Below are 26,683 nucleotides of genomic sequence, written 5' to 3'. Positions count from 1 at the left end.
GAAACCTAACAAGGTAGTAAAAAAATTACAAGTCTGAAACTCAGTATATGAAGTAAACACAGGACTTCCCTGGTGACTCAGTGGTTAAGAATCTGCCTGCCAATGCAGGGGACAAGGGTTCGATCCCTGGTCTGGGAAGATCCCACATGCCACGGGGCAACTAAGCCCATGAGCCACAACTACTGAGTCCACGTACTGCAACTACTGAAGCCCACACACTGTAGGGCCCACATGCCACAACTACTGAGCATGTGTGCTGCAACTACTGAAGCCCGTGTGCCCAGAGCCCATGCTCCGCAACAAGAGAAGCCACTGCAATAAGAAGCCCGTGCACCGCAATGAAGAGCAGCCCCCGCTCGCCACAACTAGAGAAAGCCCACACGCAGCAACGAAGATCAAACCCAGCCAAAAATATATATATAAAATTTTTAAAAAATTATCAGTATTATTTTAAAAAACAGAAGTAAACACAGAGAGATAAGCCTGGTATTTGAGGTTACTTTTCCTTTTGGGTATCTGACAGTTCTGACAGAGGTAGCTAAGAGGCTAAGAAGCTGAGTACAGCTTTTGATAAGCTCATACAAAAACTGGAGTATCATGACCTTGGGAAGAGATGAGAAGGGAGGTCTGCAGGTAAGAGAAAATGGCCTGATAAAATGGCTAGGCTATAGGACTGAATCTTGAAAAGGTAAACCAATTCAAAAAGACACATGCACCCCAATGTTCATTACAGCACTATTTACAATAGCCAGGACATGGAAGCAACCTAAATATCCAGTGACAGAGGAATGGATAAAGAAGATGTGGTACATATATACAATGGAATATTAGCCATAAAAAGGAATGAAATTGGGTCATTTGTAGAGACATGGATGGACCTAGAGACTGTCATACAGAGTGAAGTAAGTCAGAAAGAGAAAAACAAATATCATATATTAATGCATATATGTGGAATCTGAAAAAATTGGTATAGACAATCTTATTTACAAAGCAGAAATAGAGACACAGACGTAGAGAACAAACATATGGATACCAAGGGAGAAAGGGGGATGTGGGATGAATTGGGAGATTGGGATTGACATATATACACTATTGACACTATGTATAAAATAGATAACTAATATGAACCTACTGTATCGCACAGGGAACTCTACTCAGTGCTCCATGGTGACCTAAATGAAAAGGAAATCCAAAAGAGAGGGGAAATATGTGTACATATAGCTGATCCACTTTGCTGTATAGTATAAACTAACACAATATTGTAAAGCAACTATACTCTAATTTAAATAAAGTTTAAAAAAGAGAGTAAACTAAAAATAGATAACCAATGCTATATACTGAATATCTGTATCCCCTCAAAATTCATATGTTGAAATCATAACCCCCAATGTGATATTCAGAGTTAGGGCTTTTCGGCGGTTATTAGGGCAAAGCCTTCATTCAAGAGATTAGTGCCCATTAGTGCCACTGGTGCCCAAAAGACCCCAGATAACTTCCTTGCCCTTTCTGCCACGTGAGAACACAGAGAGACAATGGCATTCTATGAACAGAAAGGGGACCCTCACCAGACACCGAATCTGCTGGCTCCTTGATCTGGGATTTCCCAGCCTTCAGAAGTATGAGAAATAAACTTCTATTATTATAAGCCACCCAGTCTATGGTATTTTGTTATACCAGCCCAAATGGACTAAGACAGCAAACTAAGAACTTAGGCTTAAATCTGAATCATCCCAAATCCTGTCTAAATTAAGTTGATCCAGAATTGCTAGTGCCCACTAGAAACAATCATAAATCTTGTCTGAAGGAAAATATTTTCATCTAAGGTTTCAAATTATTTCTAAAATTCTTACATACAAAATCTGACATTTAATGAAAATCGACCAGGTATATAGGAAAAAAAGACCATTGGGATCAAAACACAAGAGAAACACAGGAAATAAAAACAGATCAACAGGGCTTCCCTGGTGGCGCAGTGGTTGCGAGTCCGCCTGCCGATGCAGGGGACACAGGTTCGTGCCCCAGTCCGGGAAGATCCTACATGCCACGGAGCGGCTGGGCCCGTGAGCCATGGGCGCTGAGCCTGCGCATCCGGAGCCTGTGCTCCGTAATGGGAGAGGCCACAACAGTGAGAGGCCCGCGTATCGCCAAAACAGAAACAAAAACAAAGAAAAACAGATCAACAAGAGATCCAGAAAAATTAGTTATCAGACTGCAACTTAAAATATGCTTAATATGCTCAAGAAAATAAAATATAAGATTGAGAATGTCAGCAGAGAACTAGAAACTGTTACAAAGAACCAAGTGGAAATTTTTCAGCTAAAAAATAACCAAAAATTAACCACAACGAACGGATTTACCAGCAGATTACAAATGACCCAAGAGAGAATTATGGAATTGGAAGACAAAAATAAATATCTTGAGAGAGGCACAGAAAGCCCAAAGGTTGGAGTAACAAAAAAAAAGGAAAAAAAAAAGGATAGAGTAAGAGGATCTAACAATGTGCAACTGGTTTTGTAAAAAGAGAGAAGAGAAAAGGGCAAAAGAAATATTTGAAAAGTTAATATCTCAGAGTTTATCTGAAGAAAGATACCAAGATACAAACACTAAGCAGAACAAATTTTTAAAACACACACACACACAGAGTTGGGCACATCAAAGTAAAACTACAGGAAAACAAAGACGTAAGAGAATATGTTAAAAGAAGCCAAGAGAATATGTTAAAAGAAGCCAGCAGGGCTTCCCTGGTGGCGCAGTGGTTGAGAGTCCGCCTGCCGATGCAGGGGATGTGGGTTCGTGCCCCAGTCCGGGAAGATCCCACATGCCGCAGAGCAGCTAGGCCCGTGAGCCATGGCCGCTGAGCCTGCGCGTCCGGAGCCTGTGCTCCACAACGGGAGAGGCCACAACAATGAGAGGCCCGCGTAACGCATAAAAAAAAAAAAAAAGCCAGCAGAAAATGACAAAATACCTTCAAAGAAGTAACAATAAAATTAACAGATGATTTCTCAACAGAAACTAAGGGAGCAAAAAGACAATGGAATAGTATTTTCTAAGGGCTGGAAGACAGTCATACCAATATTCAGCAAAAATATACTTCAAAAAAAGTAAAGACATTTTCAGATAAATAAAAATCAAGATATCTATTATCAAAAGACTATAAGAAAGGAATTATGAAAGGACATTCTTCAGAAAGACACAATAAACTGAGAAGCTCAAAAAGTGAAAGGAAATAAAGAGCAACCAAAAAGGTAAAATACAGTTGTAAAGTGAAATGAATGATGCCTATACAATAATAGCAATAATATTCTGTGTAGTCTCATTGTACACTAAGTTAAAATGCATAACAAAAAATAACATATAATCTAGAAGTTAAGTAGTTGTAGGTTCTTCATTGTCCTAGAAGAGGTTAAAATAAAAATATGTACACAACTCTGAAAACTCAAGCATGCATGCTGTAATCTCTATACTAACCACGAAAAAAACAAAATAGTTAAAGAACATGTACCCTCAAGCTAATAAAAGTGTAGAAATTAAAAAGCAAAAAATAGTTAATTCAAAGAAAAGTAGAGGACTTCCCTGGTGGTCTAGTGGCTAAGACTCCATGCTCGGGTTCTTTCCCTAGTCAGGGAACTAAATCCCACATGCTGCAACTAAGAGTTTGCATGCCACAACTGAAGATCCCACAGGCTGCAACTAAGGCTCACGAGTGCCACAACTAAGACCTGGCGCAGCCAAATAAATAAATATTTTTTAAAAACTATTAAAAAAAAGAAAAGTAGAAAAAGAAAAGCACGAATATTCAACAATCCAAACAAATAAAAAGTAGATATCAATATGGTAGATTTACACCAAAATATATCAGTAAAAACATTTTTTTAATTTAATGTTTTTAGATAATGAGGATTCACAACAGATTGTCAGAATACAGAGATCTCATATACCCTTTATCCAGCTTCCCTCAGTGGTAACACCTTGCAAAACTATAATAAAATATATCACAACCACTGTGACACTGATACAATCTACTTATTTTATCCTGATTAAAAGTTTTAATTGTACTCATTTGTATGTGAATGTCTATATTTAGTTCTATACACTTTTTTTTTTAACATCTTTATTGGAGTATAATTGCTTTACAATGGTATGTTAGTTTCAGCTTCACAACAAAATGAATCAGTTATATATATACATATATTCCCATATCTCTTCCCGCTTGCGTCTCCCTCCCTCCCACCCTCCCTATCCCACCCCTCCAGGCGGTCACAAAGCACCGAGCTGATCTCCCTCTGCTATGCGGCTGCTTCCCACTAGCTATCTACCTTACATTTGGTAGTGTATATATGTCCATGCCTCTTTATCGCTTTGTCACCGTTTACCCTTCCCCCTCCCCGTGTCCTCAAGTCCATTCTCTAGTAAGTCTGTGTCTTTATTCCTGTTTCACCCCTAGGTTTTTCATGTCATTTTTTTTTTAATTCCATATATATGTGTTAGCATACGGTATTTGTCTCTCTCTTTCTGACTTACTTCACTCTGTATGACACACTCTAGGTCTATCCACCTCATTACAAATAGCTCAATTTCGTCTCTTTTTATGGCTGAGTAATATTCCATTGTATATATGTGCCACATCTTCTTTATCCATTCATCCGACGATGGACACTTAGGTTGTTTCCATCTCTGGGCTATTGTAAATAGAGCTGCAATGAACATTTTGGTACATGACTCTTTTTGAATTATGGTTTTCTCAGGGTATACGCCCAGTAGTGGGATTGCTGGGTCATATGGTAGTTCTATTTGTAGCTTTTTAAGGAACCTCCATACTGTTCTCCACAGTGGCTGTATCAATTTACATTCCCACCAACAGTGTAAGAGGGTTCCCTTTTCTCCACACCCTCTCCAGCATTTATTGTTTCTAGATTTTTTGATGATGGCCATTCTGACTGGTGTGAGATGATATCTCATTGTAGTTTTGATTTGCATTTCTCTAATGATTAGTGATGTTGAGCATTCTTTCATGTGTTTGTTGGCACTCTGTATATCTTCTTTGGAGAAATGTCTATTTAGGTCTTCTGCCCATTTTTGGATTGGGTTGTTTGTTTTTTTGTTATTAAGCTGCATGAGCTGCTTATAAATTTTGGAGATTAATCCTTTGTCAGTTGCTTCATTTGCAAATATTTTCTCCCATTCTGAGGGTTGTCTTTTGGTCTTCTTTATGGTTTCCTTTGCTGCGCAAAAGCTTTTAAGTTTCATTAGGTCCCATTTGTTTACTTTTGTTTTTATTTCCATTTCTCTAGGAGGTGGGTCAAAAAGGACCTTGCTGTGATTTTATCAGGAGTGTAGGTTTGTGTATTCACCACCACAGCCAGGATACAGAATAGCTCCACCACCACATGATCTCTTATGTTGCGCTTTTGCAACCACATCCATCTCCCTCCCCAACCCATCCCTAATCCCTGATAACCACTAATCCCTATAATTATATCATGCATTTTTAGAAATACTCTAAATGGTCCAATTAAAAGATAGATTAGATTAGAACAAAACAAAACAAAAAATTCTCTCCAAGTACCACTCATAAGATACATGCAAAATGTTAAGAATACAGAAAAACAGAAAACAAAAATATAGACAAATATATAACATGTGACAACTAAAAGAAAGCTGCTTTGGCTATACTATAAAAGATAAAGTCATCATTAAAGCAAAAGCATCAAAATAATAAAAGGTTCAATTCACCAGTTGATAAATGCCTGGCAAGACTGGTCAAGAGAAAAGACACAAATTACTAATATCAGGAATGAAAAGAAAGACATAGAGATATTTTAAAATCCTAAGGCATTACGAATAATTTCATGCTACAAATGTATTGAATGTGTCTTATCTGAATCACTGTCAAACAAAATATGATTAAACAATTATAGAACAATTGGGGAAATGTGAACTGAGTGGATATTTGATGATAGTAAGAAACTGTTAATTTTTAGGTGTTCCTTTATTTTAGATATCCATATCTATAAATGAAAGGATATATGATATCTGAGATTTACTTCAAAATAATCTGATATATTAAAAAAATCAAGTTCCTACAAAAAGGAAACTTAAAACTTATTCAGGTATAGAAAAAACTAAATAGCTGTGTACATATGTGTGTATATACAGATATATGTGTAGATGCACACACACATACACAATCCATTATTTAAAACCTTACAACAAAGGAAACACTAAGATGACTTCATTGGTGAATTTTCAAACTTTTAAGGAAGAAAATAATGCTGATTACATGCATACTCTTTTGCAGACCAGTAAAAGAAGGAACACTTCTCAACTTTATAAATCCAGCAAAACCTTGATACTAAAACCTGACAAGAACCTTACAAGAAAGGAAAATGACAGGCAATCTATTTCATAAACAGAAATGTAAAAATCCTATATAAAACATTATCTAATCAAATCCATCAATATATTAATATGGTTTAATATTCAAAACTAAAGCAACATAATTCACCACCTGAACAGAATAAAGAAGTATTTCATAAAAGTTAATAATCATTCGTTTTCAAATAAAAATCTTAGCAAACTAGAAATAGAAAAGAAGTTTTATAATCTAATAAAGGCTATCTACCAAAAACCTAAAACAAACATCATACCAAGTGATGAAATGTTGAAGCTGTCTCTCTGAGATCAGAAATGAGACATTCACTTCATTCACTGCTATCACTACTATCATTCACTTCAACATTTTATTGGAGTTCTAAACCACTGAAAGCATAACAGAGCAATAAAAAGAAATAAAAGATATAACTATAACAAAAGAGAAACTATAATTCTATCATTTACAATGTGATTGTGTACATAAAAAGTCCAAAGGAATCTAAAGACATTTTTTAAATCAATACATATAGTGTATAGTGAGGTTGCTGGAAACAAGGTAAATATGTCAAATAATATATTTTTTTATATATCAGCAACAGTTAGAAATGACATTATAATCTTGTTTAAAAGTGTGAAATACCTAGAAAAATAATGAATTAAAGATATTAAAAACTGCTACACAAAAGAAAAAAATTAACAGAGGAATATACATGCTTGAGAGACATCAACCAATCATAATGTATGGACCTTACCTTTATCCCAATTCAAACAAAAGACTTATTTTTTAAGTTATAAGATAGTTGAGGAAATGTGAACTGAATTGATATTTAATATTAAAAAAATGTTCATTTTTAGGTATGGTATGGTACTGTTTCTATATTTTAGATATTGATATCTAATAGATAAAAGCATATTATGTCTGAGAGTTCTTCAAAATAATCTGGAAAAGGGTGATGAAGTAGAGAGATACAGTTAAAACATTAGCCATGAGTTGATAATTATTGAGCTGAGTGATGAGTACGAGGGGGTTCATTATTCTCTTTTAGTGTCCACTTTTGTATATTTATAAAATTTTCTCTAAAAATGTTTTTTTAATGTTTTTGATTAGAGAAAGTTGTGTGCGTGTGCTCTAATAGCATCACCGTGAGAGCTCCCATTATGCTGTTTTTTGTTAAAGTTCTCTTCTGCCTTTTCCATCAGAAATTCTAAACTAAGAGACACACATTCTACATGTTCAACTTCACATTCCTCCTTCAAATGGTATCTAGTTATCTAAATAAAATCAGTTTAAAATTGTCAGAATTCCTCCATATTTCCTATAATTTGTAAACTGAACATATATTAATTTTTCTTTAAAAAACAACAATGAAAGTTTTAAAAAGAGGATAGTAGAAGCACTAGGCTCTTAACAAGAAGTTAATCCTCTCCTTTTAGTCTCATGGCATTTGATGTTGTCAACTGCTCATCCTCCTTCTCACTACAATCTCTTAACTTCAAGGTCCCTACCACTTTTTCACCGAAGATAAAACAGGCTTATCTTCCTCTCAAACCTAAGACTTGCCATAATTTTGAACAACATCCACCCATGTGAATGTTGTATCCAACAGTTCTCTGACGTCCTCAAATCCAGTGCACATATACAAGGATTCTGATTATTTATTTACATGTCTGATCCTTATTTTATTAAGATGGATACTCATTTGAACAAACGGTCTATATTTTATTCACTTCTGAATCCCCTATATTCTCTCACAGTGACTGAATCTGCGCAGGCAATCAAAAAGTTAAAAAAAACAAATTTTATCATAAGCCAGTGGATAAGCAACTTTTGTTTTGGAAGACTTTTCTATCACCCCTTGAATCACACAGCATATTCCATGAATACATCATGCTGTTTCTCATCCTATTATCAATAAATGGAAGAACAGAAAAGAACTAATGCTAAAGATGATACTGAAATAAGAGACTGGCATTTAAGAAACCTGGTCTATTGCACTTACAATAATTATAATATCTGACCACAAAGTAAAACCCTATCCTTTAGAAAATATCTAAACATAAAATTTTATTAGAAATCAAACAAATTAAACAAACAGGATAAACATACTAACACTATATTTTTTCTGATGTCACTTATTCTGTAATCTCAACTATTTGAAAAACATTATTACAAAGTAGAAAACTACATTTTTTAAAAAAGGATATGGGTAGTCAAAATAATAGTATTTACTACCATTTAGAGAACATCTTCTGTGTGTCAGAAGATGTTCTCTAAATGGTATTCCTATGAGCTTCAAACAAATCCCTAAAACAACCCTAACAAGCAAGCCATTATTTCCATTTTACAGATAAGAAATAGAGACTAACGGTTAAGGTTACCAAACATAAATTCCTGAACTGAGATCTGAGCTCAGCCTGCACTGTTTTCATTAACAATTCTACTAGAACTAGAAAGCAGTAATTTACAAAATATACAGTGAGGTAAGGAAGTTATATTTTGAATGAGGAGTAGAATAAAGATATAGGATAGTAGCTAAATGAGGGTAAGGATGAAGACAGGAAATATCTTTTAAAGATGTAAACATACAACATATTTATACAGTGTGAGGGTCAGCAAGAGAGACATTGCAAACACAGAGGGAAAAAAAATCTAATGATCAAGATACTAGAGATGGCACGAGGAGATGAATAAGAGGGACAAGTAGAATAATCTTGAGCAGAAGGCAGAAACCTCATCCTCCAGGACCAGGAGAAAGGGGATAAGAATGAGAAACAATGTAGATGACTTTTAGGACAAGGGAGGAATAAACTGAAGTGATTCACTAACATGGCCTCAGTTTTAGTCAGTGAAGTAGGAAGCAGTCATCTGTTCATCTTAAGAAGGCTGGAGTTTAAACAGAGACATCTAATGAGAGAAATGAATATGTTTAAAATATCTACAAGATAAATTAAAAAGGAAGTTCTCCAAGAAGTAAAGGACTGAAAGGTAGCACTGAGAAATAACTTGTGTTAGCATCAATCTGAAGGTTATGAAAGCCCATCAGCAACACCAAATTAACCTAGTATAAAAAGCCAGGAAGGCAAGTTGTAGCACTGACCCGGGAATGGACATTTATTAAGAATCTCCGGTATGTCAGCTTTGATGTAATATCTGACATAATGAAATAAATAAGTTAAAGTAAGATATAGAAAGTTTCAAATGTTTTTACCAACACAAAAAGGATATACCTTTCTAAGCAACCATGTCATGATTATATTTGATTCCTATCCCAGATGCTCAGGGAAAACGTCAATAAATTCCAAGAAGCAGTAATATTATAGGCTACATGCTCTGACTGAAAGACAAATTAACAATATTTTTTAATATTTAAACTAATCATGGATAAATATTTGAAATACACTGAAAAGACATTAGCAGTCTTCAATATGAAGGTTCAGCAAAATGACTGGATACACAATAAATATTTTTATCACTTTCTTGTGTATCAACCATAAACAAAGGGAAAAAAGGAAAATTAGGTGAAGAACCTTATTCTCTAAAGCCACAAAATATATAACAGCTAGAAATAAACATAATAAGAACTGTATGGCAAGTATACGTATACACAGACACACGCACACACACACACACACACACACACACACACTCACACACATACCCCAAAACCTTGGTAATATGTTGAAAGAAAGCATAACTTTAGTAAATCAGTATACATCACCTATCTACATGGGAAGAATGAATAATGTAAAAATGCCAATTCTCCCAAAATATAATTAAAATTAAAATTCAAAGAGGTTTATCTTAGACCTTAAAAAATGATTTTAAGTTCATCTAGAAAAATAAACATGTAGGAATATAAGTGTGTGTTTATTAAATGAAAAGAACATGGATTATATAAAGTTGTAATAATTAACTATGCACTACTAGCCCAAATACAGATACTTAGAAAAATTAAACAGATATAATGGGGGGGGACAAATGGGAGAGTACAGAGACAGGTTGAGGGTAGAAAGGATATTAAGGGGGAACAGATTTCTGCCTCAGAATAATGGCAATTTACATAAAGCAGACCAATCATCTTAATAGGAAGACTAAGAAAATCAGGTCAAGTTATTTTTTAAAATCCACTTGAAGGCACAGAGAAGATAATACGGCAGTGAAGAATTACAGGGCCAAGTTCTAGGAGAAGAAAAGCCAGGGAGATGGGCCAAACATTGGAGCTGCTTTCTCCCCCAGGGCATCTGCTAATTCCAGAAATGGCAAATGAAGGATGGATAAACTTAGCTGAGATTTTGATGGTTTCACAGACCTAGAAGCAAAATATCACTACAGGGGCTATACCAAGAAGGACAGGTCTTCATAAATTCTCCACAGTTTGGATAGAGCCTGTAAGAGACAACATCATAGGAATAAGGATGAACTGGAAATACCCTGGTGTTGTACACGGATTGAAACCCAGCGTCAAATCATCTTAATCTCTGACATTAGATTGACATGATTGAGGATTCTGAGTGTCACTAGCAGCCTACAGAAGGGAAATAACAGTCAAACATAAAGTCTACCTGGAGAACGACAGCATGATGTTATGCCTCCAATTACTTCTATAATTTTTCACATACTATGTTCAGTACTCAAAAGGAATTGTACAATTATTTTTAGGGAACTGTTCAGCAGTATCAACAAAAGCTAAGTATACACCTATTCTATGACTCAGAAATTCCACTCCAAGAGAACTAGTATAAATGTTTACCAAAAGATATTTATAAGAATATTCATAATAAGCCAAGACTAAAAATCATCCTCATTAACAAGAAATGAATAAATTACAGTACATTGACATAATGGAATACTAAAGAGCAATAAAAAAGAATGAACTACTGAAATACAACAACATAGGTGACTCTCACAGACATTTGGCTGAGTGAAAAAAAGCCATATTCAAAGGAATACATATTTATGATTTAATTTATATGAATTCCAAAACCAGACAAAAGTAATCAATGCTGACAAAAGTCAGAATAGTGATTATCTTGAGGGGGGTGTGACTGGTAGAGGCACAAGGAGACCTTTTTGGATGCTGGAAATGTTCTCTAGCTTGATGAATGGTGCTTATGGATGTACACAAATGTGAATAATCATTGAAGGGTACACTAAGGATTAAAATTAGTATACTTTAGACACTAAGAACAGCTAAGAAAATCTTCAAAAAGAATAAACCTGGGATAAACAACGAAGTCCTAACGTATAGCACGGGGAACTATATTCAAAATCTTGGGTTAAACCACAATGGAAAAGAATATTTTAAAAAAGAATGTCTCTATGTGTAGAACTGAGTCCCTCTGCTGTACAGCAGAACTGGCACACCAATGTAAATCAACTATACTTCAATTAAAAAATAATCAATAAGTAAAAGTGAAAAAAAAAGAATAAACCTGGAGGGCTTAAACTACCAGATACCAAAACTGAAGCTCCAGTAATTAAGAAAGCATAATATTTATGCAAGGACCATGAAACAAAATAGAAGATCTATTTTAAAAAATCCACGTATGTAGGCACTTAATTTGTGATAAAGTAAACATTACAGAGCAATGGGAATAAAAGTTTCTTCACCAAATGGTATTGCTCAATTAGATATACATAAAATAAAAATAAAATGTTACCCCTTCTTCATACCATATATAAAAATAAGAGCCAAGGGGACTGTAAATCTGAATGTATATGGTAAAGAAATAAGGTTTCTAGAAAATTATATAGAATATCTTCATAACTTGGGGTAGGGAAAAAAAATTCTTTAACATGACCCAAGAAAAGCACTAAACATAAAGGAAAAGATTAATAAATCAAACTACATTATTAAGTCAGACTATATTAAAAATAAACTTGTTCACCAAAAGAACAAGAATCACTAATGGATTAAAAATGCAAGCCACAGAGTGAGAAGCTACTTGCAACACATATAACTGACATAAAGCTTATTAACTAGAAAATATAGAGAAGTCCTACAAATTAGTAAGAAAATAATAAACAACCAAAAGGAGAAATGAGCAAAAGACAAGCATTTCACACACAAATACAAAAAGATGTCCAAAAACGATGATGTCATTTATTGTCACGGAAATGCAAAATGAAACCACTGTTCACTCACCATAATGACTAAAATGAAAAAGTCTGGCAATGCCAGGAGTTGGCAAGAGAGAACAGAACTAGAGGTTCTGTTCTAGGGGTTCTGTGGAGAACAGAACTTTCATCAATGGCAGCGTGTATACTGATAGAGAAACACTGGAAAACTGTTTGGCATTGTCTACTCATACTGACCCTAAGACTCAGCAATTCCACTTCTATATATATTCCAAATAGGTGTGCATGCTCATGAACATCAAGGCATGTAATCAAGAATGTTCACAGCAACTTTATTCATAACAGCAAAAACTAGAAATAACCTAAATGCCCCTTAATATCTGTAAATAACAGAATAAATGAATTGGAGTAGAGTCACATAATGAAGACACTATATAGCAATAAAGATAAATGAATTAGTTATCAAAACACAAATCAGTTTCTCAGCAAAATGCTGAGCAAAAGAAGCCAGGGACAAAAGAATTTGCACATTACAATTCCATTTATTTAGTGTTCAAAAACAGGCAAAACTAAATGACAATATTAGACGTTAAAATGGAAATTCCTTTGTGGAACACAGAGGAAATAGAGATTAGGAGGTGGTATAAGGAAGGCTTTCTGAAGTTTTGGCAATGTTCTAATTCTTGACCTAGGTTGTAGTTACACGGGTATTTACACTGTAATATTTCAGTGAGCTACAAATGAATGCTTCCAGTTAGAGATAGTAGGTTAAATGTATGCATTAGCTTTTGTTCCCTTCTGAACCCTCACTAAAAGAATAAAGGGATTAAACACACACACATACCAACTCACAATGACAAAACTAAAGAGAAAACAGTTTGAACAAAAATGGTAACTGAGTTAACAGCCTGGAGAAAGAATCTTAAGCCAATAGAGAGGAAAGCTTAGAAGCAAACCATTTTATACTAACGAACTCCTAAGAGACGTAGCAATTGGTGGTGCTAGGTACCTCTGGAAATGACAGAATCAGTGGGGTTAAAAACCCGAGTAATAATTGAAAGTTGAAGAAGCAGTCAAACCCCAGATCCTTCTTCCAATTTACACCACTAGGAAACTGCCCTTCCCCATTCCCAGGCAGGTGACTGGAAGTTATTCTCTAGAGAGTTGGAGCAGAGGCGGGAGGGAGGGGGGGAATGGAAGTTTATTAGGGAAAGGAGAAGAAGAAGGAGAGGGAAGAAGAGGGTTAGGAGGAAGAGAAAGAGGAGGAGAAGTAATAGTAGTAGTAGTTGTCTTCACTGGAATGGAAACAGCAGGTACAACTGACAGCAGGGGTAATACTATATGAAAACAGGTAGATTAAGAGTCTGGGCTATACAATGAGATTTTACTACAGCTGCTTCCACTACAAGGTTCTATAAACAGGTGGCCAAGTATATAGCCTCTAGGAGAAATATGTGAATGATTCTTTTACTGAATATGACCAGCTGAAGAGAAAAGATATAAAAAGATAGTGACATAATTTCCAATAAAATGACCCAGAGAAATCACCTACAATAAAGTACACATTGACAATCTGCATCCAGGAGGAACCCCAACAGACTTAGCAATTAGTGGTACCAGGCACCTCTGGCACATAACTTCCAAAAGCATTTCAGTCTTCTATTCTTAAATATGAATAGATGGCCAATAATTTGATGAAATATGAAAGGCAGAAGCAAAAACACAAAATAAAAGCGAAGACTAGAATTTTCAAGTCTCTCCAAACCTCCCTTCCATAAAAACATATGCAGCAATTGCACAGCAGAAAACTACAGACATTTACAATAAAATAAGATGACAAGATATCTCCACAAACCCTAAGATAAAGCAGATGATGACAAACCACCAGCAACCACAAAACCTGTGAGGTATCAGCATCTATCTACGCAGGAGAAGCAGAAGAAAGCAAGGGAGTATAAAGGGCCTGGGAAGAGTTACTCTAAATACCCAACTGGTACTCAGTAGGAAGAAGTAGATCAATCTGAGAAAAGCAGTTGAAATTGGAAGGGTGTTTGTCCATTCCAATAGCAGGTGAGTTCAAAAGAGTACAGTAAGGTCCAAAGGTGGTAAAGTAGTCTGGTAGCCTGTAAGAACTACAGAAACTGAACACCCAGGGCTCCTGGACAGGATGGAGCACAAGAAACCAGGAAAAACGGTAGAGAACAGAATACAAAATAAACAGGATAAAAATGTAGAAAGAGAAAACGCAGAAAAAGAAACAACAGCAGAAAAAAACTATCAAAAGTGGAATGGAACAAAGGCAGAAAATTCCAGAAAGCAAGCCACCATACTTTGAACACTATATAAGGGAGCTTGGTGAAGCTATAAAAAATTATCCTAAATCACGCTTCCTTCTAAGAATTCACGGGAAAAAATCTAAATTAAGAATGAGCAAAGAAAAGGATCACAGTCAAACACATACCAAGTTCTTGTTTAAAAGATAATAATAGTGAGCAAAAGAAAAAAGTTCCTACAGTGAAAGCATCCAAAAGACATGCTTTCAAAATAAATAAAAACTATAATCTACTACTTGAAAATTAAGGAAGTAATATAAGATATTAAGCAACTACATAAATCAAATTTAGAAAAACACAGAAGAAAGATGGTAATAACTTAGGAAAGAAGCAGAAATAGAGAAGGAAGTTGTTTCAGAAACGAAGATTAAACTAAAGCAAATAATCACAACAGACAGTATCTTAAAAGAAATAAAAGAACAAAAAGTTGTTTTAATCAAAAAGAAACAAAAAGATTTTAAAATACGAGTAAAAATAACAAATACTAAACATGCAAAAAATATCCAACATAGACCCTGATGAAAAACACTAAGGCAAAGAAAGAAAATAAATATTAAACGGTATATATAGTTCATGAAACTTTACAGAAATGAAAAAAGATTACAAACTACAAATGAAGGAGAATGCACTGTACCTAAGAGTACCAAGCCATAAAAAGCAACTTCAGGACATATTCTAGTAACATTACTACACTTTAAAAATAAATTAAAAAGTTTTAGGCCTCTAGGCAAAAAAACAAAAATGATTCATAAGTGAAAGAACATTAAACTGTGAGAAAATAATGTGAATACCTGAGGGAGAATTGGGGTTAAGTTAAGCAAAACAAAAAAACTAAAACTATAAAACTAAGCAAAGGAAAGTAATTATTAGTTCAAGTGAAAACAAAATCCTTGCAGAAAAAGTATGATAGTATATATACCACATGGTTCAGCCATAATACTTTTTACATGATCTTAACAATATAATCTAAAATTATGATAGAGAAGAGAAAGACAGAAAATGGGCATGTATATATTTTGAGAGCAAAGAGAGAACATATGAAAACTATTTAAATCCTCATTTTTCATAAGGGAAAGGAGAAATAATGTCCAATATTTAAAAATCAAACGTTTCAAATGCAGTATAAGCATGTTGGAGACAATGGAGGTGAATACAAAGAAAAACAATTTTAAAAAAAAGAAAAGCAGTCGTTAGGGGAGTAGGAAATGATGGAGGATAGGGATGTTACAGGACTGCTGTTTGCAATCAGCTCTGTAGACTATATGTAACTCTGCTATGAAGAAAATTAAAATAATTCTATAACCAATTAAAAATATAATTTCAATATAATTAAAAACCAGACTTAAGGTAAGACATTAATATTTACATATATGCATATGTGTGTATGTATGCACCTTGCCTGACAGCAAGTCCTACAGAATAATAAAATTTATTGCCTGGTAGTTCTCTGGGTGAAAAGTTCTAACAGCATGTGCACAATGTGCTTACCCTTTCCAGTCTGAAGAACTTGCCTTGCTTTGACACTGCAAATTCAGTACTTGTAAATTGGACAGAAGAAAAAGTTCCACTTTCTTTTCAAATAAATATTAAAAACAAAAACCATTTCATAAATGAAAGTAAAAGGTTAAAAATAAAGCCAAAGAAGGGAATAGCCCTTTTATAAGGGATATAAGTAAAACAAAAGTACCCCACACTAGCCAGAATCATTCTGGAAGGGGCCAAACACAAGCAGAATACAGCCAATAAAACGTCAATCAAAATATTACATGGGTGTTTAGTATTGCCAGGTATTATTTCTGTGAACAAATTACAGCGAAGAAAAATAAACACAGCTGTTAACAAAATATATTTCCAAATATAGTTTTTAATTCCAATAAGTTTGCTAAAGGTATCAGTGGTCTCAGAAGTATCAGTGATCTCAAGAAGAGTATAAAGTTGAAAAACAAAGGGTTTAAATAGAAAACAAATTTAAGATTTGTATCAATATACTATATACCTTCTGAACCTACCATTGACACATGAATCACTGCCAAAGTGAAGGAATGAAATAAACAATACAGGTAGAATTGTTATTGAAACTCCTCAACTGTAAAGAAGTGGCCTGAAAAGTAATTGCTTGGGTTTAATTAGTTTATATTTTATCACAAGAACATAGATTAACTTCTAAAGAGAAAACTATTTCCTAGTTTCTATAAACAGTGTTCTACTCTTTTATATTTAAAAATATATATTTTGGCAAAAATACTTCAAGAAGAAAAGACCTTAAATTATTAATGGAAAAGTTTTTAGAGAACTAATGTTCCTGGAAACCAAATAATAGGTTCATGTAAATTACATCTCCTGGAACATATAGTATAATTAATTCCATTTTACAGTTGCTCTTTCTTATAACTAATGACAATTTCCCTCCTTCTGTAAAAATTGTCATTTTCACATGTACTTTCAACCCAAGTTACAAAGTAAATGTACTCCAGTACTCCAGAAATCTTAGTCCCATGGAGCAAATCAAAAGCTACCATAAACACCTTGAGAGAGAGTGCCAGAATGCCATTAACACTCTGTACCAGCAAGAGTAATTGCTGTAACAATTTCCAATAAATGCCTATTTACCTGCCCTAACTGCAAGGGCGAACTGCTGGGAATGCATCTGCCATCATGGATTTAAAATATGAATCCTGAGTCCTATAAGCTCTCCTGACCACTGAGGCAGGGACTGTCTCATTTATAGACACTGAAGGATTTATTCTCAGCCTTCAAATCTTCATCTGAAAGCATTCTGAATACCCCAGACACCAGGTAAGCACTAATTTCCAGAAGCTGAAAAGCAGAGGCTATAATGAAACTGCTATTTTTCCCTACAGGCGAGAGAAAACAATAGGGACAGCTAGTAATCTACTGCAATATAAATAAAGATCGCATCTTCTCTTTATCCAAACGAGAATGAAGTCAGAGCAGCTATTATTATATTACAAATTTTCAAATACAAAATACATCTCCTAATCAAAGGATTGTATACTACAAACAGGTATCTCTCGGTAGGACAGTTCCAACACTCATGAAAACAGTAATGAGAGGCAGTTATACGATGCATTTATGATATTTTATTTAACTCCTTGAACATCAAATACCTAGTATGTGTCAAGTATTGTCATATGCACACAACAGCTACAAAAAAGGAAAAGTCAATGCTCTTATGAAATTATCACTCTAATGAGAGAGAAAATTAAAAAATAAATAATATATCAGTGCTAGGAAGAAAAACAGGAGGACCATTCATCCCTATTTGCCCTGAGCAGTACCCTTTTCACAGCTGTTGTCTTGGTGGAAATACTAAAAATACACACTTTTACTCTCAAAGTATTCTGGTGTAGAAGATATAATAACCTTAAAGATAATGGGATAGAGCTTGAGATATTGACCAAAAGGGGGAGCTATTTTTAAATACTTTGGTGAGAAAAGATCTCTCATTATAATGATAAATTTGAGGAGTGACTTGGAGAGAAGTGAGGAAGCAGGCAAATCCATATCTGTAGGAAGAGCTTTTCAGGCAGTGTATTTGTGGCAGTATGTAGCTGACCCGTAAACAATGCAGAAGCTAGGGGTGACCATCCTCCTGCAGTTGAAATCCGCACATAGATTACAGTCGGCCCTCCATATCAGTTCCTCGATATAAATGGTTCCTCCGAATCTGCAGTTCAGCATCCACAGGTCCAACCAACCACAGATCATGTACTGTAGTATTTACTATCGAAAATAATCCATGTATAAGTGGACCTGCACAGCTCAAACCCACGTTGTTCAAGGATCGAGTGTACTGTGTACATGTGACAGAGCATGTATGTGTGTGTGTGTGTGTGTGTGTGTGTGTGTGTCTGTAGAAGAAAATCTACAAAGCTTCAGTGAAAAAGGAAGAAACTCCAGTTTCAATAGAGTAGTTTACAAAGTAGAAAAATTTTCATTCTCTTTCTCGCCTAAAAATGGTTCCCAGGAAATGGCTTTAGTCATAATTAATTTTAGTCTGGTAGATTCCAGGATTAAAACCATTTCCCTAAAGAGAATGCCTTCTCTATGAATGTAAAATAGCCCTATATGGCTTTTAATGTCATTGGCCCTTAGTATCACTTTATATTTATACATCATAAATATATATTTCCCCAGAAGCTTGGTGATTCTGGGGTGCAGATAATAGTATGAATGGAACTTGGCAGTTCCCCAATAATAAGAGTGATAATAATAACACACCACCAATAAAAATAAACAAGGGACATTTTAAGTGTTTACTGTGTGCAAGGGACTGTTCTAAGCATTTTATCTGAGGTTAATCAAGTATCTGACCATTTATCAGACTGCCCAATTAAGGGGGTCTTTGAATCTCCTTGAGCATTTGTACCATCTACCAAAGAAAAATTAGATCCTTACCTCTCAACATACACAAAAATTAACTCAAACTGGACCATTGGCCTAAATGTAAGGGATAAAACTATAAAATTTGTAGAAGAAAAGAGAAAATTTTTGTGACCTTGGGTAAGGCAAAGACTTCATCAAAAACATGATACATAAAAGAAAAAAATTGATAACCTGGACTTTATAACTTTTGTTCTTCAGAATACCCCATTAAAAGAATGAAAAAAATAAGCCGCAGACTGGGAGAAAATATTTACTAATCATATATCTGATAAAGAACTTATATTTAGAATATTTTTAAAAACAAAAAAAACCTTACAATTCAGTAAGAAGACAAACTACCCAGTTCAAAAATGGGCAAAATATTTGCACAAGCATTTTATAAGAAAAAGCTACATGAATAGCTCATCTGCCCTTGGAAAGATGCTCAACATTATTAGTATTAAAAGGCAAATTAAAAATACATTGAGAGGGCTTCCCTGGTGGCGCAGTGGTTGGGAGTCCGCCTGCCGATGCAGGGGACACGGGTTCGTGCCCCGGTCCGGGAGGATCCCTCATGCCACGGAGCGGCTGGGCCCGTGAGCCATGGCCACTGAGCCTGCGCGTCCGGAGCCTGTGCTCCGCCAACGGGAGAGGCCACAACAGTGAGAGGCCCGCGTACCACAAAACAAAACCAAAACCAAAAACAAACAAACAAGCAAAAAAATACATTGAGATACCACTACACATCTATATATTCCAAAAAGACTAACAATATCAAGTCTTGGGGATGATATGGAAAATCTTCATATGTTGCTGGTGGTAATGTAAGATGGTACAGTAACTTTAGAAAACAGGCTGACAGTTTCTTAAAAAGTTAAACATATACTTAGGATACAACCCAGCATGTATCCATATACTCACAGCAACATTGCTCATAATAGCCAAAAACTTGAAACAATCCAAATGTTCATCAAATGGTGAATGGAAGGGGAAAAAAAATTCCATACAAGATGAATATTATTCATAAATAAAAAGGAATGAACTACTAATATGTAGAACAACATGAATAAACCTCAAAAACATTATTCCAAGTAAAAGAAGCCAGGCACAAAGGACTAAATGTTATAAGAACCCACTTATATAAAATTTCTAGAAAAGAAAAATATACAAAGATAGAAAATAGATCAGTGGTTGTGGGGACTGGAAGTGGGCATAGAGACTGAGTACAAGCAGGCGTCAGAACTTTTGGGGTGATGGAAACATGCTAAATTGGATTGTGATGACGGCTCACAACTATATATATTTTCTAGAAATCACTTAACTACAGTTACAATGGGTAAATTTTGTGATATGTAAGTTATACCTCACTAAAGCTATTAAAGTAAGGAAAGGAAAGATGACACTACCTTTCCTACAAGAACAGTATTTCAGGGTCATCACATTGCTGATAAGGAAAATATCTGTTAGAGAAGAATTCCAGCTAACACATATAGAAAAAGTTAACAGTATTAGAAAAATCACATTTGGTAACCCCTAATGAAAAGACAGGTCTCAAGGAATGCTGAAGCTGTTCGATGAAAGGCGGTAGAGGAGGTTTATCATGGAGGAATCAGGCTGATGCTGCCTGGAGGAAAAGATAAATCTTAATGTCACTAAACTTAAGACAATCAGACATTATATGCCACTTGATATGATGCAATAATAAGTACAGAGCACCAATTATGAAGGATTCTTGCCAAAAAAACAAAATAAGCCTGAATCGAACCAAACCTTTAGGTCTAATTTTCAGTTTACATAATATAAGTGACGAATAAGCTAAACAACACTTTGAGGAAGCAGCAGCCAAATCCAAACTGTAGGACATTCTAAAGGACCTGAGTTTTCTAACAAATTCACGGCATTAGGAAAAAAAAAAGTGAGGGACACTACTACAGAAAAAAATAAACTGAAGAGCTAAACAGCCACATACATATGTGAACCACGCCTTGATGGGATCCTGATTTTTAACAAACCAACTGTATAAAGACATTGTGGTGGCAATTGGACTAAGTATTCGATGTTATTAAGGAATTATTATTAATTTTGTTAGGTATGATACCAATATAGTGGTTATATTTTTTTCAAAAACGCCTTTATCAATTAGAGGTCATGCAAGAATACTGGTAGTGAAATAATGTATGTATAGAATTTGCTTTTAAATATTCCAACATTTTTTTAAGTGGCAGGGTAAACATATAATACAATGGGCAAAATGTCAAAAAACTGTTGAAGCTGACAGGTATATGAGACTTCATCATTCCATCTTTTCCACTTTTAGTATAGTTTTAATTTTTCATATTAATAAGGTTAGGGGACAACAAAAAACTGCAAAGCTGAGAGGAAATTAAAAGTAAAAGAAAAGGGGCCCAAAGCTTACAAGAGAGATCAGGGATAAAGACTGCTGTGGAAGCCATCAGAAGATAGGTAAAACATGAAGCCAAGTCTTTGGAGAATATCATACAAGGAGAGAGTAGAAACTAAGTCAAAAGAGATCAGAGAAGTGAAGCCAGAGGAATTTGAGAAAGATACCAAAAAGTGGACTGTCAGTGATGAAGGAGGAAACTTAAGAGAAAAACTGAATCAGGGAAATCAAGACAAGAAAGATTCCAACTAATAATAACCACCAAGTACTCTTAGAGACCCTAAATTTCAAATAAAATAAGAAAAATTATGTTTTTTAACAAAATTTCAGAATGATAAGGGAAATAATTTTCTTCATTATTTCCTAAGATACGCAATTTCCCAGATACTGAACAAGATGTTCAAGAAAATTAAAAATCACTACACACTGGCACCAAGTTGCCACCTCACTCGTCTGCCATAGTGGAAGACAGAATACTAAGTGCAAGAAAAGCTATAAAAAATAAATACGATATTGACATTAGCCATAAAGAGTTCTTTAAACTATTAACTCCCTGAAGGTAAAACAATGAGCCAACCCTATTGCTACCCATATGCCCAGATTCTATCTAGCATGGTTCCAGGCTGCATGTTTCCATATTGCTAGAGTCCCAACGGGGTGCAAAAGGTATGGAAGGGACAGTTGACATTGATGATGCTCAATATTGTTGGCGTTTTGAGCCACAATTATATATTAGACCAATATGGTAATCCCTAATCCCTTTCTGATTACAAGGATAAATAACAGAGTTTTTCATTTCATACTCAGAGCTCAAATAACGTATTCCCAAACGTATACCTTTGCATTGCTGCTCTCACAAAAAACTGGATCTTTTTATAGCTGATCCCTAGTACTTTGAAGAATTTACTGTTAACCACAGCCTTGAATACATCACTTTCAAATAATGTATTAACATATTGCATATAATACAAAATGCAAAAGCATACATATTTTAAGCTACTATTACTTCAATCTTCTATTATTTACTCTCTTGATTTGCAATACAGTGAGGTTAAAGACATATTTTTGTTTGCAGGGCAAAGTCCCACCTAACATGAATCTCAGTTCTTACATCATTAACAGCTCATATCATTTTAATCAATAAATAGTTCAGATAAGTCTTTTTGTTATTCACAGATCAAACACAGAAATAGGAAAAATTCCCCATCTCTCTGCAGCACACGTAGTTTTTATTATTTCCAGGTATATTCCAAAATTCTAAAAAGTGTAAAAAACTTCTCACCTCAAGATTTTTGAAGTTCTTGTTTGACCCTTTTTGACTTTTATCTAACTCAAGATTAAACAGCATGATTCTAAAATCTCTTAGAATCAGAAATTAAAAGTTAAAAACTTACATTCAAGCTGTGCAACCACATCTCCAGGGTCTACTGCTTCAGGGAACACCTATAGTGAGAGAAGGCAGAGGGAAGCAGAATAGAGAAGAGAACGTAAAAGGAAGACATATATGAAATAGTTTTTGTGTTTTCTTCTCATTCCCAAAATATTCCTTTCCCAACCAAAGAAACTTCTGACATTATCGAGAACTGTCACTTCCTCTCTGCTTCCCATGATCACTATACAAGATTTTACCAACAAACAAAAATTACATCTGGCTCTGCCTCCCTCTCCAATTTGATCTGCTAGCAGTCCTCCCTTTGTTACCACGGTCATACTTGCCTCCTTGGTGTTCCTCCAGCTCATCAAGCTTATTACCAACAAGACACCTTTATACTTTCTGTTCCTCTGCTTAGAATGCTTTTACCCTAGACCTTTAAATAACTGATACTGTCTCATAATCCAGGCTCAGTTTCAATGTTATTGCCGTCTCTGACCACCCTTTAAAATAAAGAATCCCCCTAATCCTTCTGTCCCCTTACTCTCCCTTTATTCTCTTCATGACACTTACTACTTACTTGATTATTGTCTGTTTCACCTATTACAATGAAAGCTCCAAGAGGGGAGCATGTTTGTTTTTTTTACCCAGTGCCTAGAACAGTGCATGGAACAGAGCAGGTACTCAGTAATTATCTGTGGAGAAGAGGAAGGAGAAAAAGGAAGGAAGGAGGGAAGGAGGAAAGGAAGAAAGGAGGGAAGGAAGGAAGGAAAGAGGGAAGTAGACAAGGAGAGAAGGAAAGGAAAAAGTGAGAAATACAATTGGTAATAATTACCACAAAGCACCAGATTCAGGGGGGGAAAAAGAAAAGAGACTTATAGAAAGAAGCACCACATGACAGTCATAAGCAAAATATGACCTATTCTTACCTATTAATATCTCCCCCATCTCTTCTATGAAAATGATTACTTAGAATTCAAGGTGCTATATTTTACATAAAGACCACTAAGACAATTTTAGAAGTAAACTGATCCATCACGAAAAAGAGGCAACTGATTCAATGTGTAATATAATGCATATTTATTTTCAAGCTTCCAGATTTAAGTTACAAATCTCCTTCTGAATTAAATCAAAGTGCATAGTCAACAATAGTAATATGTGTTATTCAAAATTTGGAACCACTTTGATTTTTTATTGGTTAACATTTGATTGGATATTTGAACTCACCTTTTCAAACACCATTCTGGCATTGAACACCAGTGGAAAACTGGCTGGGACACATTGTGTCTTTTTGTATTGGCCAAACACACAGATGCTAAGATAGATGTCCTCCTTGTCTTTCAGCACCACTCCTGGGCAAGTTACCTGAAAGAAATTAGACAGATGAACGTGACTGCTTCATGAATTCCCTGAACTACTGTACTAAAATAACTTACCAAACATTACATAAAAACACTAGTCTGCTAAGCTAATAAAAATATGCACAAGTTAAAAAAAAAAGAGAGATTCTAGTATTTACAGAGTTAAATGAAATGCCTTTATAACTTCCATCCCTCTGAGAAATCTATGATTTTCCACTTGGTTATCTGTGCTCTATGTACTGGCTCTTGGGACAGACACTAATAGTTTTAAACAGTAAGCCTCAGGCTCCCACTTTATGTAGAATGCTGACATAAACTTATTCAGCATCATTTAATCACAAAGGATTAAGACTCAGCAGAAATAAAGCACAATACTAGAGGACAAAAAAAAAATACCAAAAAAAGCACAAATCTGACCTGTATCACCCTAAGTCGCAGCCCATATACACCCTCATCAAAGAAATATGACAAACCTTCAAAGCAAGTGAATTGTAAGTTTCTAGCCCAATGAAATATTTTTTAAATATAAAACTGCACTTAACTATTCTCAGGACCGACACAAGGTATAGGCATAAGATGTAGGGTTTCTAAAAAATACATAGCACAGTCTCTCCAGTTCCTGCCATATTTCATTGTCAGTGATCAACCATACCCTTAGTAGGCTATTGAAGATTCTCTAAGATTTGAATCCAACTTATCATATAGCAATATTACTTGACACCTCCTAAAAATACAATCAAAGTATATTTGTTATTGTTTTCTGAACGCACACATTACTTTCTTGCCTCGCATTCTTCCATTATCTGGGTTACTGCTCATTTCTACTCCGTGCCATCTCCTCCTCATCTACTTCTACCTCCCAAGGCTTACATTAACTGCCATCCCATACACAAAACTTCTCTTGATTCACCAACTGTCACTATTCAATTCAATCTAATTCAAACATTTATTGTGAATTTATTATAGTCAAGTAAATAGTTTTAAATTCTCGCAGCATTTTATAGTTCTCTTAAGGCCCTAATTATTGTCTCTATGCATTTTAATGAAGTGGGTACACCTCACCTATTTTATTTGATTATAAATTCCCTGAGAACAGAAACTCTAATTTCCTCATCAATGTACCCCAAAACACAGACTTTCCATATTAAGAAGCAGCTTAGAAATTATCTAGTACGGCTTCGAATTTTTTATATAGGGAAACAACAGAGACCCAATAAAGTGAAGGTGATTAACTTACTTAAAGTCACACAATAAATGAGTCAATACAATACATTCAAAGTACTTAGAACAGTGCCTGACAGTGCTTTAAATAAATACTAGTGGGCTTCCCTGGTGACGCAGAGGTTAAGAATCCACCTGCCAATGAAGGGGATACGGGTTCGGGCCCTGGTCCAGGAAGATCCCACATGCCGCAGAGCAACTAAGCCCGTGCACCACAACTACTGAAGCCTGCACACCTAGAGCCCGTGCTCTGCAACAAGAGAAACCACTGCAATGAGAAGCCCATGCACCGCAAAGAGGAGTAGGCCCCACTCGCCACAACTAGAGAAAGCCCACGCACGGCAACAAAGACCTAACATAGCCAAAAATAAATAAAAATAAATTATAAAAAAAATAAAATAAAAAAATAAATACTATAGTTATTATTAGAACGAAAACCACTATCATCTACCATCTTAATATAGACTATTGCACTGAATAAATGACTAAGACTTCACGTCCCTCTGTATACAGCAGTTAAGATTATTTTCTATGCTAGCTATTTTGACTCCATATACCCCTTATTCTATTTTCTACTTTTGTCCTAATAATTCACTATTGATTATTAAAATCAAGGCCCTCAGAAATCTCATTCTGTCCATCAGCTTCATTTTCTATTCTGCCTCATTTAAACCAAACCTGTTAAGAGTACCTCTAAGTCTGTGTTATGCCTACAGATGAGGCTGGTCCAAATTGAGATGGACAGTTAATGTAAAATACAAGATTTTGAAGACTTGCTCAAAAGTATTTTAAAGAATGTTTACAAAACAAGTGTAAAAAAACTCATTAACAACTTTTACACTAATTACATGTTGAAAGGATAATACTTATACTGACTTAAATAAAATTACTGTTAAAATTAATTTTATCACCTCTTTTAATTATTTAATGTAGCTAGGGAAAATTTTTAAATTATATCCTTGGCTCTAATTATACTTCTATTGGACAGCACAGCTCTAACTGTCCTCACTGGAAAATACTGAGTCTCTTTCCAATTTGTAGTATATTTAAGAAGACATGACATTTTTCCTTAGCCACAGTTCTATAAATTCTGCCATTCTTTAAAGGAATACCATGGAAAGTTCCATAAAGAAGGCATCAAAAGAGGGGTTAAAGAAA

At 34.9% G+C, this 26,683-nt stretch overlaps 1 protein-coding gene across 5 annotated transcripts in view; it reads right to left on the bottom strand.

The window, feature by feature from the left end:
- SPATA6 (spermatogenesis associated 6) overlaps window positions 1–26,683 on the bottom strand; it is a 151,274-nt gene that overhangs the window by 102,943 nt on the left and 21,648 nt on the right. For 4 of the 5 annotated variants that reach the window (XM_060140114.1, XM_060140116.1, XM_060140115.1 and 1 more), the window contains exons 2-3: window positions 24,171–24,308; window positions 22,966–23,014 (exon numbers count right to left, since the gene is read on the bottom strand). In XM_060140114.1, coding sequence (XP_059996097.1) covers window positions 22,966–23,014; window positions 24,171–24,308 — 187 coding nt within the window. Of the gene's footprint in view, window positions 1–22,965; window positions 23,015–24,170; window positions 24,309–26,683 lie in introns of those variants that run through there. The other variant, XM_060140119.1, reaches the window with a different exon arrangement.

The sequence above is a fragment of the Lagenorhynchus albirostris genome, chromosome 2 (assembly GCF_949774975.1).
Source record: "Lagenorhynchus albirostris chromosome 2, mLagAlb1.1, whole genome shotgun sequence".
Classification (NCBI taxonomy): domain Eukaryota; kingdom Metazoa; phylum Chordata; class Mammalia; order Artiodactyla; family Delphinidae; genus Lagenorhynchus; species Lagenorhynchus albirostris.
Note: the sequence above shows the minus strand (reverse complement) of the source record. Positions and strands in the feature narration are given on the sequence as shown.